Source organism: Erinaceus europaeus, unplaced genomic scaffold, assembly GCF_950295315.1.
Source record: "Erinaceus europaeus unplaced genomic scaffold, mEriEur2.1 scaffold_1250, whole genome shotgun sequence".
Lineage (NCBI taxonomy): Eukaryota > Metazoa > Chordata > Mammalia > Eulipotyphla > Erinaceidae > Erinaceus > Erinaceus europaeus.
Genome location: NW_026647676.1, coordinates 1 through 18,395, shown reverse-complemented (window position 1 = coordinate 18,395; position 18,395 = coordinate 1). Strand labels below are relative to the sequence as shown.

Genomic DNA, 18,395 nt, shown 5'->3' with positions numbered 1-18,395 from the left:
ATAGAACCTGGGACTCCAGAGCCTCAGGCATGAAGGTCTCTTTGCATAAGCATTATGCTATCTACCCCTGCCCTTCTCTCTCTCTCTCTCTGAATAGAATTAGAAACTGAGGGAAGAAGGAGATAGAGAGGGAGAAAGAAGTGGTCCAGGAGGAGGCTGCAGTGGATAAAGTGTTGGACTCTCAAGCATGAGGTCTTGAGTTTGATCCCCGGCAGCACATGTACCAGAGTGATATTTGGTTCTTTCTCTCTCTCCTTCTATCCCTCACATAAATAAATATTAAAAAGAGAGAGAGAAAGAAGACTCTCATGCCTGAGGCTCCAACGTCCCAGCTTCAACTCCCTACACCAACCTAAACCAGAGCTGAGCAGTCCTCTGGTAAAAGAAAGAAAAAAATTAAAATAAGCAGAAATAAAGAGAGGGCGAGGGAGTCGGCCGGTAGCACAGCGGGTTAAGCACAAATCGAAAGGACCGTGTAAGGATACCGTTTGAGTCCCAGGCTCCCCACCTGCATGGGAGTAGCTTTACAGGCGGTGAAGCAGGTCTGCAGGTGTCTCTCTTTTTCTCCCCCTCTCTATCCTCCCCTCCTCTCTCCATTTCTCTCTGTCCTGTCCAACAATAACAACATCAATAATAACAACAATAAAACAAGGGCTACAAAAGGAAATAAATAAACATTATAAAAATTAAAAAAAAAAAAAGAGGGCGAAAGACACCTGCAGCACACCATCTGCACCTCTACCCCCTGTGGGGACCAGGTGTTTGTTCACGGTGTTGTGTGCACTCTACCAGGTGTGCCACAAGCTCGTTCTCTACACTTTTCAAACTCCTTTTCTCACCATCATGTGTTTATCAGTACTTGAAGGACCAATAATTAAGAACATGTTGATGATGATGTCTTATATATGTCAGAGAACAGACAGGGGAGACAGCATAACGGTCATGCAAAATACTTTCATGTCTGAGGCACTACCATAGGCCAGGGATGAATGTGTTCGGGAACCACTCCATCTTCTGAGTCTGGTACACATGCTGCTTAGTGCTACTGGGCTCATTAGCCATAACATCCTTAGCATGGCATTTTTACTTAGTAGAGTCAGGACCTTTGAGAATGCGTGATTTCACCATTTCTAGGCTGACTTTTACATTCAGACAGGAAGAGAAAAGCAAGCTACCCCAATACTAAAGCTTCCCCTGGTACCATGGCACGCCAGTGTGGTGCCAGTGCTCAAACCTGGGTCAGGTCCATGGATAAGCATGCACTGTACCCAGCAAGGCACTTTTAAAATAATCAGCGATAGGGAGTCGAGCTGTAGCACAGCGGGATAAGCATAGGTGGCGCAAAGCGCAAGGACCGGTGTAAGGATCTGGGTTCAAGCTCTGCCGCCCCACCTGCAGGAGAGTCCCTTCACAAGGGTCACAGGTGCAATAATAACTACAACAATAAAACAACAAGGGCAACAAAAGGGAATATATATATATATATATATATATATATATATATATATATATATATATCAGTGATAGAGGTGCAATGCCAAACATTTTCTTCTCCCTATGATTGGTGGGTAAGAGGGTGTGGAGTTATAATTCTTCCCATCCATAATACAAAGGAGTTCACAATGCTTCCCTTGATACCCTGTCTCCAAATAGCCTGGCATAAGCAACTGCACCTCAAAAATGTTCTCAGGTTCCTGTGCCCTTGGCTAAGTAAGCCCAGCCTTCTTTTATTATAGTAACAAGTTCCAGACTCATACAGCAAAGTAGTTGCCCATGAAGGAAGTCAATTCTGACACAATGCTTCCCTGACCAACTGAGAAGACCCAGGAGTGACGAGATTGTGTTCTAATCTCAGATCTGTCAACCATGTAACTTTAAGCAAGTCTCCTAACCTCTAGTTTTCAATTTCTTCTCGGTCAAGTAAGTAAAAGAATACCTGGCTTACAAGTTGTCCTGACCTAACAAGTTGTCTGGAAAATCAAACGAGCTAATAAATGTCAAAGCATACTAAACGCTGCTATACACAGGTAAGGTACTATTTATAGTAACAACTCAGAGTAAATTTAGAGTACAGAAGTCCAGACAGGAAATGCCTGTAAGAAGTTTGGTCCTTCTTTTTCAATCACTGGGAACCAGGCCCAGCCACAAGGAGGGCTGGACACAGGATAGAAACATTATTGCATCACTCAGATTCCTACCACTAATTCACCCCATTTCTATTCGGGGAAAATTATCAGCCAGGCACATTTATCAGTTTCCTGCCTTACTGTTTCTCTAAATCCACCTGTATAGGAAGGGATCAGATGATCGCTATAGCAGTCCAATCCCTAGTAACAGTGGCTCACGAACGGCCGCGCGTGCTGTTAGGTGGAAGTCCGCTGCGGACTGGGGAACATGTCTGTCTCACCCGCAGGCAAAACACCCTCCACCTGTCTAATCCTTCTGCGCCCATCTTCCCCTCTCCTTTCCCCGCGTCCGGGGTCGCCGAAGGCTTTTCGGTGCGTGAAGCTTGCGAAGAGGGCCTGGCTGCAAACGCAGGTCAGGGATGCGAGGAATGTGAAATTCCTTCTTGGAAGGGTGGGAGGGGGAGAGAAGGGAAGGAATGAGAAGGAAGACAAGGCTGCCAAAGACAAGGCATGGGAGAGAAGCCAAGCAATGGCGCTTCCTTCCAGGGCGGGGGTTCAGGCTGGCCCCCGAATGCTCCCTTCCTTCCCTCCCAGCCTGTCAGTTATCCATTTAAACACCATGCTGTTCCCCCATGTCCTCTCCCTGTCCTCCAGTCAGCTCAGGTCTCCTCCCACACTTCTAAATGACCCCTACTCCAACGGGACTCCAAAAAAAAAAATCACCCTCCAATGCCCCCCTCTCACCTTTCGACTTTTCCCTATTGCTGCTTCCTTCCTCCATTTTCCCTCATTACACCCATCCCTTCCCTTGACCTCCAGTCTCCAGAGCCCCCGCCGCAAACCTCTGGGACGGCGCCCCCTCCACTCCCACAGCCCCTCCGAGGTGGAAGCCCGCACAGGAGCAGTACGCACCGCCCTGGACAAGGCCCGGACTCTCCGAATCCCGACCCGGTAGGAGCTGGGGGCGCAGCGGTCAAGGCATAGCCCCGGAGCCGGGTCCCAGCGTCTCCTGGGAGGGGAAGGGAGAAGGGGAAGGAGAGGAAAGCAGATTGTGACCACTAGCCGCTTTCCGAGCCTGAGCCTGAGCCTCTGCCCCGCCCACCGCTGTACGTAGCAGGCGGAAATCGTCACCACGCCCCGCCCTTCCTGAGCTCAGCTCCCGCCCAGAAGCTACCGGCAGCCAACTAGGAGAGTGGAAGGCTAGCCAGGCCTCCCCTCTAGGCCTGCACTCTTTATGGTCCCAAAGAGGTCTCTATAGCCGTTTTGTTCACTCTATGTTCTTTCCAGCGTGAATGTCTTGGGCCTAGCCTGGGGCAGCCTGCCCTGGAGGACCAAGTTCTTTGGAGGGGCTCAGGCGTCCCCAGTGCTAAGACTGAGCGTGGGGCGAGATCATAGGGAGCTGGCTGGTCTACTGTGTGACCTGCCATTCGCCCGCCCCTCTCAGATTTCCAGAGCCGTGGTTAGCATCTTGGAGCCTCCAGGCCCTGTGACTCATAGTCATAGGAGTGGATACTGGAGTCAACAAGGCCACTATGGGGGTGGAGAAGGAGGAGTGTCTAACCGCGAAGCTTTGATCTAGGGTGCCCTCCAGGGTGCTGGCCTCTCTTAGCCATAATATAGTCACATCAGCGTAGCCTCTCCAAACATATCGTAAAGCTCCCTAAGACACGGAAAAGGGAGAAGAAAGACAAAATGGCATTCCTCCTAGGTTGTAGTTTGATATCCTTAGACTGCATCATAATTGGGTGTGTGGGCAGGAGAGAACCTTGACTCAGAAAAGTCAAGATGGCATCATAAGAGTTCTAGAAGTTAAAGAATTTGTCAAGGCATTACAATTACATGGCTGCTCAGGCTAATCTGATATTTAAAGATTTGTGATAGCCACCAAGTAAATGGTAAAGGACATTAGTACAATTGGCTTACCCACATTTCAGACCTTTTGTTGATTATAATAAATCCTAAAGGGAATTAAGGGCCTCTTTCCTGCCCTCTGGGGAACTCAAATCTATTGAGATAAAAGCTTCTGGGTCTGAGAGATACGAGCACAGGATTTTCATGCTTAAGGCCTCAGAGTTCACAAGTTCAACCTTAGCACCAGCAGGGCCTGAGCAATGGTCTGCTCTCTTCCTCTCATTAAAGGCATTTTGGGGGGAGTTGGGCGGTAGCGCAGCGGGTTAAACGCAGGTGGCGCAAAGCGCGAGGACCAGAGTGAGGATGTGGGTTCAAGCCCTGGCTCCACAACTGCAGGGGTGTCGTTTCACTAGCAGTGAAGCAGGTCTGCAAGTGTCTATCTTTCTCTGCCCCTCTCTGTCTTCCCCTCCTCTCTCCATTTCTTTCTGTCCTATCCGACTACAATAGCAATAACAACCACAACAACAACAAAAAAAGGGCAACAAAAGGAAATTAATATTATTTTTTAAAAAGGCATTTTGGGGGGCCAGGTGGTAGCTCAACCGGGTGAAGCGCACATAGCAGAAATGCAAGGACCAGCACAGGGATCCCGGTTCAAGCACCCAGCTCCCCACCTTGCAGGGGGTTACTTTGCAAGCCGTGAAGCTGATCTACAGGTGTTTCTCTTCCACTTCTCTCTCAATTTCTCTCTGTCCTATCCAACAACAAAAATGGAATAAATGGCTGCCAGGAGCAGTGAATTCATAGTGCAGGCACCAAACCCCAGCGATAACCCTGGAAGCAGAAAAAAAAAGTCATTTTACGATACACCAATATTAAGTCACTACTAATTTTTTTTATTTTTGCCTCCAGGATTATTGCTGGGGCTCAGTGCCTGCACTATGAATCCACTGTTCCTGGAGGCTATTTTTTCCCCTTTTGTTGCCCTTGTTGTTTTTTTTTTATCATTGTTGTGCTTATTATTGCTGTTATTAATGTCCTTGTTGAATAAGACAGAGAGAAATCGAGAGAGGAGGGAAAGACAGAACGGGAGAGAAAGACACCTGCAGACCTGGTTTACCGCTTGTGAAGCGACCCCCCTGCAGGTGGAGAGCTGGGGGCTCAAACCCAGATCCTTACATCGTCACTAATATATATATATATATTTTTTTTTCCCTCCAGGGTTATTGCTGGGGCTCGGTGCCTACACCATGAATCCACTGCTCCTGGAGGCTATTTCCTTTTGTTGCCCTTGTTGTGTTATCATTGTTGTGGTTACTATTATTATTGTTGCTATTGATGTCATTGTTATTGGATAGGAAGAGAGAAATGGAGAGAGGAGGGAAAGACAGAGAGCAGGAGAGAAAGATAGACACCTGCAGACCTGCTTCACCCTTTGTGAAGTGATCCCCTGCAGGTGGGGAGTTGGGGAGGGGGGGCTCGAACAGAGATCAATACACGGGTCCGTGGGTTTAACCCGCTGCGCTACCGCCCAACCCCCACTAATAAAATTTTAAAGAAATTATTTTAGATCTGGGCAAGCGTTAATAGCATACTGGTTATGCAACAAGACTGTCATTCCTGAGGCTCTAAAAATCCCAGATTCAATCCCTCACACCACCATAAACCAGACCTGAGCAGTGTTCTGGTAAAATAATAATAATAGGGAGTCAGTCGGGTGGTAGCACAGCGGGTTAAGCGCATGTGGAGCAAAGCACAAGGACCAGCATAAGGATTCCTGTTAGAGCCCCAGGGGCTCCCCACCTGCGGAGGAGACGTAGAGAAACAAGGGCAACAAAAGGGAAAATAAATTTTAAAATAATAAAAACAGAGAGTCAGCAGTAGCGCAACGGGTTAAGCGCAGGTGGCGCAAAGCGCAAGGACCAGCATACGGATCCGGGTTCGAGCCCCAGGCTCCCCACCTGCAGGGGAGTCGCTTCACAAGTTGTAAAGCAGGTCTGCAGGTGTCTATCTTTCTCTCTCCCTCTCTTTCTTCCCCTCCCCCTCTCGGTCTTTCCCTCCTCTGTCCATTTCTCTCTGTCCTATCCAACAATGACGACAATAATAAGTACAACAATGAAACAAGGGCAACAAAAGTGAATAACTAAATATTAAAATAATAAAAATAATAGTAAATGGTCTGGGAGGTGGTTCAGTGGATGTCTTGGATTCTCAAGTAGGAGATCCTTAGCTCAATTCCTGACAGCACATGTACCAGCACATGTCTGGGTCTTTCTCTCTGTTCGCCTATCTTTCTTGTTAATAAATAAAGAAAATCTTATAAAAATAATACTTTCTTCTTCTTCTAGCGTTTGCCCTTCTTCCGTAGCCAGTCAACAGCGTCAGGTTGAGCCTGATGTAAAGTTTCGAGACCTCCTTTGAATCTGGAGAGGTGGCAGTCATTGACTATGTGGGTCATAGTCTGTCTGTAGCCGCAGGGGCAGTTCCGGTCGTCTCTGGCTCCCCAGCGATGGAACATAGTGGCGCACCGGCCATGGCCTGTTCGATAGCGATTGAGGAGGGCCCAATCATAACGTGCTAGGTCAAAGCCGGGTTGACGCTTGCAGGGGTCTGTGATGAGGTGTTTGTTCTTGACCTCAGCTGACTGCCAACTCTGTTTCCAAGAGTCTGGAACAGAGAAGTTCAGTGTAGGCATAGGGGACCAGATTGGGTGATGAGACGTCAAGCGTTGGACAGGGTGGGCGAAGATATCCGCGTATATTGGCAGGTCCGGTCGAGCGTAGACATGGGAAATGAACTTAGATGATGCCGCATCCCGACGAATATCTGGCGGGGCGATGTTGCTAAGAACTGGCAGCCATGGAACCGGGGTGGAACGGATGGTTCCAGAAATGATCCTCATGGAGGAATATAATTTGGAATCGACCAAGTGGACATGGGGGCTACGGAACCATACTGGGGCACAGTATTCTGCAGTGGAATAGCATATTGCCAGAGATGATGATCGTAGTGTGGAAGCGCTCGCGCCCCATGAGGAGCTGGCCAGTCTTGCAATGATGTGATTCCTCGCGCCCACCTTTGCTGCAGTTTTTATGAGATGTTGGTGAAATGACAGGGTGCGATCGAGAGTAACGCCAAGATAGACTGGCTGGGCTTCATGCCGGATTCTCGTACCGCCAAGCTGCACATTAAGCTCACGCGAGGCCGAGGCATGGTGTAGATGGAAAACAGATAATAAAATAATACTAATAAAAGTTATTATTATTATTTGAGTCTATGGGTATAACACTATGAACAGACCAGATTTCATCTGATCTCATAAGCTGAGCAGAGCTGGACCTGGCTAGTACTTGGATGGGAGACTATCTGGAAATATCAGGTGCTATAGGCTTTTGAAAAAACAATAATAAGGGGCTGGGTGGTGGCACACCTGGTTAAACCACACATTACAGTGCACTAAGGCCCTGGTTCAAGCCTCTGACCCCCACCTGAAATGGTGCAAGTCTCTCTCTCTCTCTCTCTCTGGTATCAGTATTAGGAATCCACTGCTCCTGGTGGCCATTTTTTCCATTTTATTGGACAGGACAGAGAGAAATTGAGAGAGTAGGGGGAGATAAAGATAAAGAGGAAGTGGTCCAGGAGGTAGTACAGTAGATTAAGCATTAGATCCTGAATTCAATCCCCACAGCACATGTACCAGAGTGATGTCAGATTCTTTCTCTCTCTTTCTAATTTTTTTTTGAATTTATTTATTTCCTTTTGTTGTATTTGTTGTTTTATTGTTGTAGTTATTATTGTTTTTGATGTTGTCGTTGGATAGGACAGAGAGAAATGGAGAAAGGGGGGGAAGACAGAGAGGGGGAGAAAGATAGACACCTTCAGACCTGCTTCACCACCTGTGAAGGGACTCCCCTGCAGGTGGGGAGCTGGGGGCTTGAACCAGGATCCTTAGGCCGGTCCTTGTGCTTTGCGCCACGTGCGCTTAACCCGCTGCGCTAACGCCCGACTCCCTCTTTCTAATTTTTTTATTTCTTTATTGGGGAATTAATGTTTTACATTCGACAGTAAATACAATAGTTTGTACATGCATAACATTTCTCAGTTTTCCCCTCTTTCTCTCTCTTTTCTCCTACTTTCTTTTTAAATTATTTTATTTTATGTTATTTTATTTTATTACCAGAGCACTACTCAGCTCTGGCTTATGGTGGTACAGAGGACTGAACCTGGGACTTCAGAGCCTTAGGCTTGAGAGTCTCTTTGCATAACCATTATGCTATTTACCCCTGCCCTCTTCCTACTTTCTAATAAATAAATAAATAAATAAATAAAATATTTAAAAGAATGAGAGAGAGGGGGAGGAAGAAAGAGAGAGAAGGAGAGAGAAAGATAGACATCTGCAGACTGTTCATGTTCCCTTCAGGTGGGGACCCAGGGGCTCAAACCTAGGTTCTTGCTCTTTTTACTATGTGCACTTAACTGGGTGCACCACTGCCTGCCGGTCTCTCTCCCTTTCTATTTATATCTCCCCCTTCCCTCTAAATTTTTCTCTGTCCTATCAAATAAATAAACAAAATCTAATGGGGCCAGGTGGTGGCGCACCTTGTTGAGCACACATGTTAGTTACAATGCGCAAGGATCCCTGTCCCCACCTGCAGGGGGAAAAAGCTTCACAAGTGGTGAAGCAGTGCTGCGGGTTTCTCTCTCTCTCTCCCTCTCTATCCCACCCTTCCCTTTCATCTTCTGGCTGTCTGTATCCAATAAATAAAATAAAGATAATAAAAAATAAAAACAAAATCTAAAATAATAATAATAATTTGGGTGGAAGATGGCTCAACTGATAGAGAGCACACTTTGCTGTTTGTGTGGGGGGGGGTAAGCCCACCCAACAGATAGAAAACAGCTTTATGAGTGGTGAAGCAGGGCTGCAGGTGTCTCTGTCTCTCTCATTCTCCCATCCAAGTACTAACCAGGCCCAACCCTGCTTAGCTTCTGAGATCAGAAGAGATCGGGCATGTTCAGGGTGGTGGTATGGTAGACTGTCTCTCTTACTCTCTATCTCCCCCTCCCCCTCCCCTCTCAATTTCTCTGTCTCTATCCAATAAAAAAAATAATAAAAGAGATTTTCATGCATATGATTGAGGTCCCAGGTTCTGTTCCCAGCACCACAATAAACTAGAGTTGAGTGATGCTCTGTTTATTTCTTTCATTAAAATAAATAAAATAGGGTGGGGGGATAGCATAATGGTTATGCAAAGCTCTCAAGTCCCATGTTCAATCCCCCATACCACCATAAGCCAGAGCTGAGCAGTACTCTGGTAAAAATAAATAAATAAATAAATAAATAAATAAATAAATAAATAAATGGGCTGGGTGGTGGTACACCTGGTTGATTGTACACATTATAGTGTGCAAGGACCCAGGTTCAAGTCTCTGGTCCCCACCTGAAGGGGGAGCTTCATACATGATGAGGTAGTGCTGCAGGTGTCTTTCTGACTTTCATCTTCTTTTTTAAAAATTTATTTATTTATTTTTTAAAGATTTTGTTTATTAATGAGAAAGATAGGAAGAGAGGAAAAAAACATGTCACCCTGGTTGGTACATGTGCTGCTAGCGCTTGAACTCAGGAACTCATGCTTAAGAGTTCAGTGCTTTATCCACTGAACCATCTCCCAGACCACTTATTTATATATTTTTAATATTTATTCCCTTTTGTTGCCCTTATCATTATTTATATTTATTTATTCCCTTTTGTTGCCCTTGTTGTTTTATTGTTGTAGTTATTATTGATGTCATTTAAAAAAATTTTTACTTATTGTAGGCTAGAGACAAAGAGAAATTGAGAGAGGAGGGGGAGAAAGTGAGGGAAAGAGACACAGAGACAACCGCCCTGCTTCTGCATTTGTAAAGCTTTCCCCCTGCACGTGGGGACCAGGGGCTTGAACCTGGGTCCTTCCACGGGTCCTTCCACGGGTCCTTGAGCGGGTCCTTGCGCCTTGCGCTATGGGCGCTTAACCCGCTGCGCTACCACCCGACTCCCAGTCTTTGATTATTTTTTCAGGATGCCATGTTTTGGAGAGAAAATATTAAAGCCCAATACATTTTCCCATTCAAGTAAAGGAAAATGAGGACCCGAGGCGCCCCCTGATGGTCTATCAGTTTGCAGAACCAGCCATCTCCCAGGTGCCTTTAATATCTGAAAACCGCACGTCTGCCGGCCAGTGAATTTTGGATGCCGATTGGTTGGATTTGGGCAGACGGCAAGGTGGGAGGGGCGCGCCGGGGGCGGTGCTGATTGGTCGGAGGAAGCCAGCCGGGGAAACTTCCGGGAATGTCGGCGCTCCCGCGTTCCAGCGAGCTGCATCCGGCGGCCGCGGGGCCTGGGGCTCCCCCTGCGGGCAGCTCAGCTGCGCGCAGAGGCTAGCGGCCGACTGACTGGGTGGGTGGTGGGCAGCGGGAGGGGACGGGGATGGACCGACCCTCGGGTTGTGCAGATGAGGGCTCGGCAAGGTGTGGCGAGTAAGAATTCCATTCCCTGGCTCCACACCAGATTCCATACCCTCTTCTCCATCGACTCCCCCTGTTCGGGGCTTGGAACTGGAAAAACATCCAGGGAGGGGGGCTGTCCAGCTCTAAAACCATTTGTCCAGAGACCCTCAGATTCTAATCTTGAATTTGAAGGCTCCCGGGCAAGTTCGTTCTTAACTTCTTGGAATAGTTAGAGGGTGCGAGGGTGCCTAAGTGTGGTAGATATAGGCCTTGGGACGTGCAGCATGAGGGGGGAAGGATCCAAGTGTTAAGCCTCCATCCCCCCTCCCCGCCCCTTCTAGTGGGGTGCTGAGGCTCGGGCAGCATGACGACGGAGACCTTCGTGAAGGATATCAAGCCCGGGCTCAAAAATCTGAACCTCATCTTCATTGTGCTGGAGACAGGTGGCTATGCCCTCCTCCCCTCCCCCCACTTTTACGCGGGTTCCTGGTTCCTGGGGTGGCGAGTTGTTGGGAGGGAAGGAATACCAACCTGGTTCTTATTTTGTCTTTAAGGCCATATTTATTTATGTGTGAAAGAGACCAGAGTAGTACTCGGCTTTGGCATGAGGTGGTTTTGGAGATGGAAACAGACCTCTGGGCCCTCAAGCATGCAAGTTGATTTCTTCTTTCCTGCCCTTTCTTTCTCTCTTCCTGTTTGTCTGTTAATACGAGAGCAAAAGCATCAATCTAACACATGCAATGGTGAGGATCCAACGTGGAACCTCTGACTTGAGGCTTTATCCATTCTGCCACCTCCCTGGACCACAAGTTGGTGCTTATTTATCTCTGCTACCCTAGAATGGCAGTGTGCCCTGCCATCCATCCCCAGTCTCGCAGATCCCTGCCAGAGACCTACTGTCCTTTGAACTCTTGTGGGTTGTAAGTTTCCAGTCATTGCCAAGAGGACCTCTCTTAGAACTCTCACCGTGGTGCTGGCTGCTCCACTGCTATTTCCAACCTATCCTCATCCTGTCCCAGGCATCTGTTTTTGCCCTGTTTACATAATCTTTTTCCTCACCAGCATCTAGATCTCATTCTCTGACTACCCACATTCCTGTTTACTTGACCACCCTTATCTGTCATTTTCAGGCCGAGTCACCAAGACAAAGGACGGGCATGAGGTTAGAACTTGTAAAGTGGCAGACAAAACGGGCAGCATCAATATCTCTGTCTGGGATGATGTGGGCAACCTGATCCAACCTGGGGATATTATCCGACTAACCAAAGGGTAAGCCAACTGATGACTCCTGGTTATCCAAGGACAGAGTGGGCTTTCGAATGCCTGTAACTCCTCTGAGACTCGACATTCTGCTTCTTGTGCCCCCACAGCTATGCGTCAGTGTTTAAAGGCTGTCTGACACTGTACACTGGTCGTGGAGGTGACCTTCAAAAGATTGGCGAGTAAGTAGGAGATATGGGGATGTAGAATCACCAGTCCAAGAAGGAAAGGTTAAGGTTTGCAAGGAAGTAGCACGAGAGTGTGCAGTTCATGTCTGATATCAGCACTTTTTTCCCTTTTCTTTCTTTCTTTCTATCTTTTCTTTTTTTCCCCCTTTTTCCCCCTCCAAGATCATTGCTGGGGCTCGGTGCCTGCACTATGAATCCACTGCTCCTGGAGGCCATTTTCTCCATTTTGTTGCCTTTGTTGTTTTTATTGTTGCCACTGCTGTTGTTCTTGGATGGGACAGAGAGAAAGCGAGGGGGGGGGAAGAAAGATAGACACCTGCGGTGCCAGGTGGTGGCACACCTAGTTAAGCGCACACTAAGCTCAAGGACCCGGGTTCAAGCCCACTTACAGGGGCTCCACTTCAATCTCTATCTCCTCATACTCTCAATTTCTCTTTGTCCTATCTAATAAAGAAAAGTTGTAATTATAAAAAAGAAGAAGAAAGATAGGTAGACACCTGCAGACCTGCTTCACTGCCTGTGAAGCGACCCCCTGCAGGTGGAGAGCCTGGGACTGGAACTGGGATCCTTGCTCAGGTCTCTGAGCTTTGTGCCATGTGTACTTAACCCACTGTGCTACCATCTGGCCTCCTTTGCTTTTCTTTTTTTCCACTGGGGTTATCGTTGGAGCTTGGTGTTGGATGCCTACATAACAAACAGTTCCACTATTTTTGGTGGCTTTTTCCCCCTTCCTTTTTCTTTCTTTTTTTGATAGAAACAGAGAGAAGTAGGGAGAGAGAAAGAAAGACACCCACAGGACTGCTCCTCCTAGAGCTTTGTCCAGTCCTCCACGTGATAACATATGCACTCTACTGGGTGCTCCCCCACTTATCCCTCCCTTCCTTTTGTGTTTAACCTTTCAGTTACTTTACTGAAAAGTATATCCGTTAGTACCAATACGTAATGATGGCTGGGTAGATCATAGGTTCCTTTCTCTTTATTTCTTTCTCTCTTTTTTCTAAGAGGCCTGATGATTAGGGGCCAACATGTGGGTAGCAGGCACCTTTCCATGGCTCCAGCCAGCCCCTCTGGGAGAGCACCCAGGAGCCACAGGGCACAGGGCCATCCTGACCAAACCACAGCCCAGTGGAGTCGTAGGAAGGGGGTCTGGTGCTGTGTAATAGCATTGCATCTCCTCAGCTCCACCTACCCAGGCTAACTGAAGGTGCACAGTGCAGGGGATCCTGGGGGTGGGAGCCCTACCTTTCCTGACTTCTCCAAAGTAGATGGTGGGATGCTGTACCTGCACTCTGGGACTAGCCTTCACTCTTTTGTTTAAATTTTTTATTTTTTATTGCTTTTACTAGAGGTTCATCACTCTGGCATGACTATTTCAGATAGCTGCAGAGAGACAAAGGGGGAGAAGTCATTACTTCATTACCACAGCACTAAAGCTTTCTCCAGTGTGTATGTGTGTGTGTGTGGGGGGGCAGGTTTAACTTGGGTCACATGCATAACAAAGCAGACACACTGACCAGGTGAACTGTCTTGCCTGATCTCTTTTTTATTTATTAATGAGAAAGATAGGAGGGCGGAGAGAGAGAACCAGACATCACTTTGGTACATGTGTTGCCTGGGATTGAACTCAGTATCTCATGTTTGAGAGTCCAATAGTCCAATGCTTTATTCACTGCTCCACCTCCTAGACCACAAAGCTTTTCTGTTTCTTTGTATCAGAGCACTGCTGCTCAACTCTGGCTTATGTGGTGCTGAGGACTAAACCTGGGACTTTTAGTGCCTCAGGCATGGAAGTTTTTTTTTTTTAACATTTATTTATTCCCTTTTGTTGCCTTTGTTTTATTGTTGTGTTGTAGTTATTGTTGTTATTGATGTCATCGTTGTTAGACAGGACAGAGGGGGAGAGAAAGACAGACACCTGTGAAGCGACTCCCCTGCAGGTGGAGAGCCGGGGGCTCGAACTGGGATTCTTTTTTTTTTTTTTTTTTAATCAGAGCACTGCTCACCTCTGGCTTATGTTGGGGGGGGGGGGATTGAACCTGGGACTTTGGAGCCTCAGGCATGGAGAGTCTGTTTGCATAACCACTATGCATCTACCCTCTGCCTTTTTTTTTTAACCAGAGCACTGCTCAGCTGTGGTTAGTGGTGGGGGTTGGGGGGTTGAATCTGGGAGGGTCAAGCCTCAGGCATGAGAATCTTTTTGCATAACCACATTATACCATCTCCCCCACCCTTTTTGATTTATTTTGATTTTTCCTTTTTAAAAAATATTTATTTATGGTTCGAGCCCCCGGCTCCCCACCTGCAGGGGAGTCGCTTCACGGGCGGTGAAGCAGGTCTGCAGATGTCTATCTTTCTCTCCCCTCTTTCTCTGTCTTCCCCTCCTCTCTCCATTTCTCTCTGTCCTATCCAACAACAAAGCAACATCAACAATGGCAATAATAACCGCAACAAGGCTGCAACAACTAGGGCAACAAAAAGGGGGGAAAATGGCCTCCAGGAGCGGTGGATTCATGGTGCAGGCACCGAGCCCAGCAATAACCCTGGAGGAAAAAAAAAAAAAAAAATATATATATATATATATATATATATATATATATATATTTATTAATGAGGGAGAGAAACAGCATTACACTGGTATATACAAAACCAGAGATTAAACTAAGGAACTCATAATTTTATTCCAGGTGCCTTTTAGGACTATACCACTTCATAGGTTGCTTTTTTTTTTTAATTAATTGATTGAATAGAGACGGAGAAATCCAGAAGGAGGGACAGAGAGGGAGAGAGACAGAGACACTTGCAACACTACTTTACCGCCTCTGAAGTTTTCCCCCTGCAGGTGGAGGCCAGGGGCTTGAATCTGGGTCCTTGAGCTTTGTAATATATGTGCTTAGTCAGGTGTGCCACCTTTGGCCCCACTTTTTTTTTTTTTAAGATTTACTTTTTTTTTTTCATTACCATCAGGGTTATCGCTGCAACCTGCTGTCCAGAATTATGATTCCACTGCTCCCAGCTGCCATTCTATCTCTTTTTTCTTAAATATTTTTTTAATATATGAATTCTTTTTTAAAATATTTACTCATTTATTCCCTTTTGTTGCCCTTGTTTTATTGTTGTTGTTACTGATGTCATTGGATAGGACAGAGAGAAATGGAGAGAGGAGGGGGAGACAGGAGAGAAAGATAGACACCTGCAGACCTGCTTCACCACCTGTGAAGCGACTCCCCTGCAGGTGGGGAGCCGGGGGCTCGAACAGGGATCCTTAAGCCAGTCCTTGCGCTTTGCGCCATGTGCTTCTAGCCCACTGTGCTACCACCCAACTCCCAAGATTTTTTTTTTTTTATATTTATACCCTTATGTTGCCCTTGTTTTTTTCTTATTGTTGTTATAGTTGTTGTTGTTGTTGTTGGGTAGAACAGAGAGAAATGGAGAGAGGAGGGAAAGACGGGGGAGAGAAAGACAGATACCTGCAGACGTGTTTCACCACTTGTGAAATAACTCCTCTGCAGGTGGGGAGCTGGGGGCTTGAACCAGGGACCTTATGTCGGTTCTTGTGTTTTGCACCGTGTGCGCTTAATCCACTGTACCACTGCCTGCCCCCCCATTTTATCCTTTTTTATTTTTTCTTTATTTTATTTGACAGGTCAAGAGAGCAATTGAGAGGGGAGGAGGAAATAGAGAGGGGGGTGGGGGAACCAGGCGGTGGTGCACCTGGTTGAGTGCTCAATTTACTGTGTGCAAGGACCTGGGTTCAAGCCCTCACTTGCAGGGAGAAGCTTCAAAAATGGTGAAGCAGTGCTGCAGGTGTCTATCTCTCTCTGTATCTTCCCTTCCTATCAATTTCTCTCTGTCTCTATCCAATAAATAAATAAATAAAGATAATAAAAATGTTAAAAAAAAAAAAAAAGAGGGGTTTGGTGGTGGAGATCGCACAGTAGTTATGCAGAGAAACTCTTGTGCCTGAGGCTCCACAGTTGAAGATTCAGTCCTCCTCCCCCTACAGCCACCACCATAATGGTGTTTTGGTTAAAAAAAAAGAGAGAGAGAGAGAGAGGGTACCAGGCGGTGGTAACACAGCAGGTTAAGTGCACAGACCAGCATAAGGATCCCAGTTCAAGCCCCCAGCTCCCCACCTGCGGGGGCGGGTGGCTTCACAAGCAGTGAAGCAGGTCTGCAAGTGTCTCTTTCTCTATCCTCTCTGTCTTCCCCATCTCTCTCGATTTTTCTCTGTGCTATCAAACAACAACAAGGGCAACAAAACGGGGAAAAAAATGACCTCCAGGAACAGTGGATTCGCAACGCAGGCACGGAGCCCCAGCAATAACCCTGGAGGCAAAAAAAAGTGTAGGAGAGAGAGAGGCTGAGTGGTGACTCGCCTGGTTGAGCACGTTACGATGCACAAGAACTCAGGTATGAGCCCCCAGTCCCCACCTGCAGTGGGAAAGCTGTGTGAGTGGTGAAGCAGTGTTGCAGCTGTTTCTCTGTTTCTTTCCCTATCACCCCCTTCCCTCTCAGTTTCTGGTTGTCTCTATTAAATAAAGATAATAAAAAATTATTTTTAAAAATAGAGAAATTGTGGTCCGGGAGGTGGCGCAGTGGCTAAGGCACTAGCCTCTCAAGCGTGAGGTCCTGAGTTCAATCCCCAGCAGCACATGTACCAGAGTGATGGCTGGTTCTTTCTCTCCTCCTATCTTTCTCATGAATAAATAAATAAATTCTTAAAAAAAAAAATAGGGGGTCGGGCGGTGGCGCAGCGGGTTAAGCGCATGTGGCGCAAAGTGCAGGGACCAGCGTAAGGATCCCGGTTCGAGCCCCCGGCTCCCCACCTGCAGGGGAGTCGCTTCACAGGCGGTGAAGCAGGTCTGCAGGTATCTATCTTTCTCTCCCCCTCTGTCTTCCCCTCCTCTCTCCATTTCTCTCTGTCCTATCCAACAACGAATTGCATCAACAAGGGCAATAATAATAGCCACAACGAAGCTACAACAAGGGCAACAAAAGGGGGAAAAAAAAATAGAGGACCTAGTGGGGGGTGGTATTGTTATATGGGAAACTGGGAATGTTATGCATGTACAAACTATTGTATTTACTGTTGAATGTAAAACATTAACTCCCCAATAAAGAAATTAAAAAAAAATAAATACCTGCAGACCTACTTCACTGCTAGTGAAGCCTTCCCCCTGCAGGTGGGGACAGGGACTTGAACCCAGATCCTTGCACATGTTGATGTGTGCCTAACTAGGTGTGCCACTGCCCAGCCCCCTCCATATATATATCAATGAGAGAGATTAAAGACTAGAGCATTGCACAGTTTATGGTGGTGCTTGCAGTTGAACCGGGGACCTCTGAGCTTCAGGCATGAAAGTCTTGCAGAATCATTATGCTGTCTTCCCAGCACTTTATTTATTTAACGAGAGAGAGATACCAGAGCACTATTCCAGCGTCTGAGGATTATTCCAGCCACCCAGACTGAAACTTGCAATCTAAAGCATACAAGTCCCTGAGCCGCCCCTTTATCTGGACCTGTCTGGGTCTGAGATCTCCAGCAATAGGTCAAAAGGTGGGTCTGCTACTTTGGCTGATGTCTTCCCTTGCAGATTCTGTATGGTTTATTCTGAAGTTCCTAACTTCAGTGAGCCAAACCCAGAGTACAGCGCTCAGCAGCCACCCAACAAGACGGTAAGTCCCATGGCCATGGGGAAAGAGAGCCAAGAATCTTGGTGGAGAGCAAGGACTGAGTGTGGAATTTGTGCCTGCAGGTGCAGAGTGACAGCAGCCCTACAGCTCCCCAGCCACCTGCGGGTTCCCCTGCTACTCCTCCAGGTAAACTTGTTTCCACTTATCCACTAGTCATCATCCTAGCTCCCCTTTCCTCCCCAGCCTTGAAGGATGATGTGTTTCCCTTCTCCCTTTTCCTAACCTCTCTTCTCAGTCTATCCTCTTCCACCTATTTTGTTTTTGTCAGAGCACTGCTCAGCTCTGGCTTTTGATTCGGGCCAGGAATTGAACCTGGAACCTCAGTCTCAAGCATGAAAGTGTATTACAGGAGGCCGGGTGGTAGTGCATGAGGACCCAGGTTTGAACCCTACTCTCCACCTGCTGTGGGGAGGGTACTTCACAAGAGGTGAAGCAAGTCTGCAGTTATCTATCATTCTCTCTCCCTCTCTATCTCCCTCCCCCTCTCAATTTCTCTCTGTCCTGTCAAATAAATTACAAAGAAAAAAAAAAAATCTCCAGGAGTAGTGGATTTATAGCATTGGCACTGAGCCCCAAAAGAGGAAAGGTGGTCTGCCAGAGGTGGAACGTGGATTCATCATGCAGGCATGGAGCTCCAGCAATACCCTGGTAGAAAAACACAAAACATTGGGTCAGGGGAGATAGCATAATGGTTATGCAAAGAGACTCTCATGTCTCAGGCTTCAAAGTCCCAGGTTCCTTAAGCGCATGTGGTGCAAAGTGCAAGGGCTGGTTTAAGGATTCCAGTTTG

The 18,395-nt window shown here is 47.1% G+C and overlaps 1 protein-coding gene across 3 annotated transcripts; it reads left to right on the top strand.

The window, feature by feature from the left end:
* Positions 1–10,274: 10,274 nt before the first annotated feature.
* Positions 10,275–17,913, top strand: LOC103122727 (SOSS complex subunit B1). Of its 3 annotated transcripts, XM_060184236.1 has the most exons (6): positions 10,275–10,413; positions 10,805–10,906; positions 11,594–11,732; positions 11,834–11,905; positions 17,506–17,587; positions 17,668–17,913. In XM_060184236.1, exons 2-6 carry the CDS (start codon positions 10,828–10,830, stop codon positions 17,896–17,898), a joined length of 603 nt encoding a protein of 200 aa, XP_060040219.1. In that variant the 5' UTR covers positions 10,275–10,413; positions 10,805–10,827; the 3' UTR covers positions 17,899–17,913. The 3 variants fall into 3 exon arrangements, with proteins under 3 accessions (XP_060040219.1, XP_060040220.1, XP_060040218.1); XM_060184237.1 differs by lacking the exon at positions 17,506–17,587 and having other exon boundaries at positions 17,668–17,773; XM_060184235.1 differs by lacking the exon at positions 10,275–10,413 and having other exon boundaries at positions 10,420–10,906.
* The last annotated feature ends 482 nt before the right edge of the window (positions 17,914–18,395 follow it).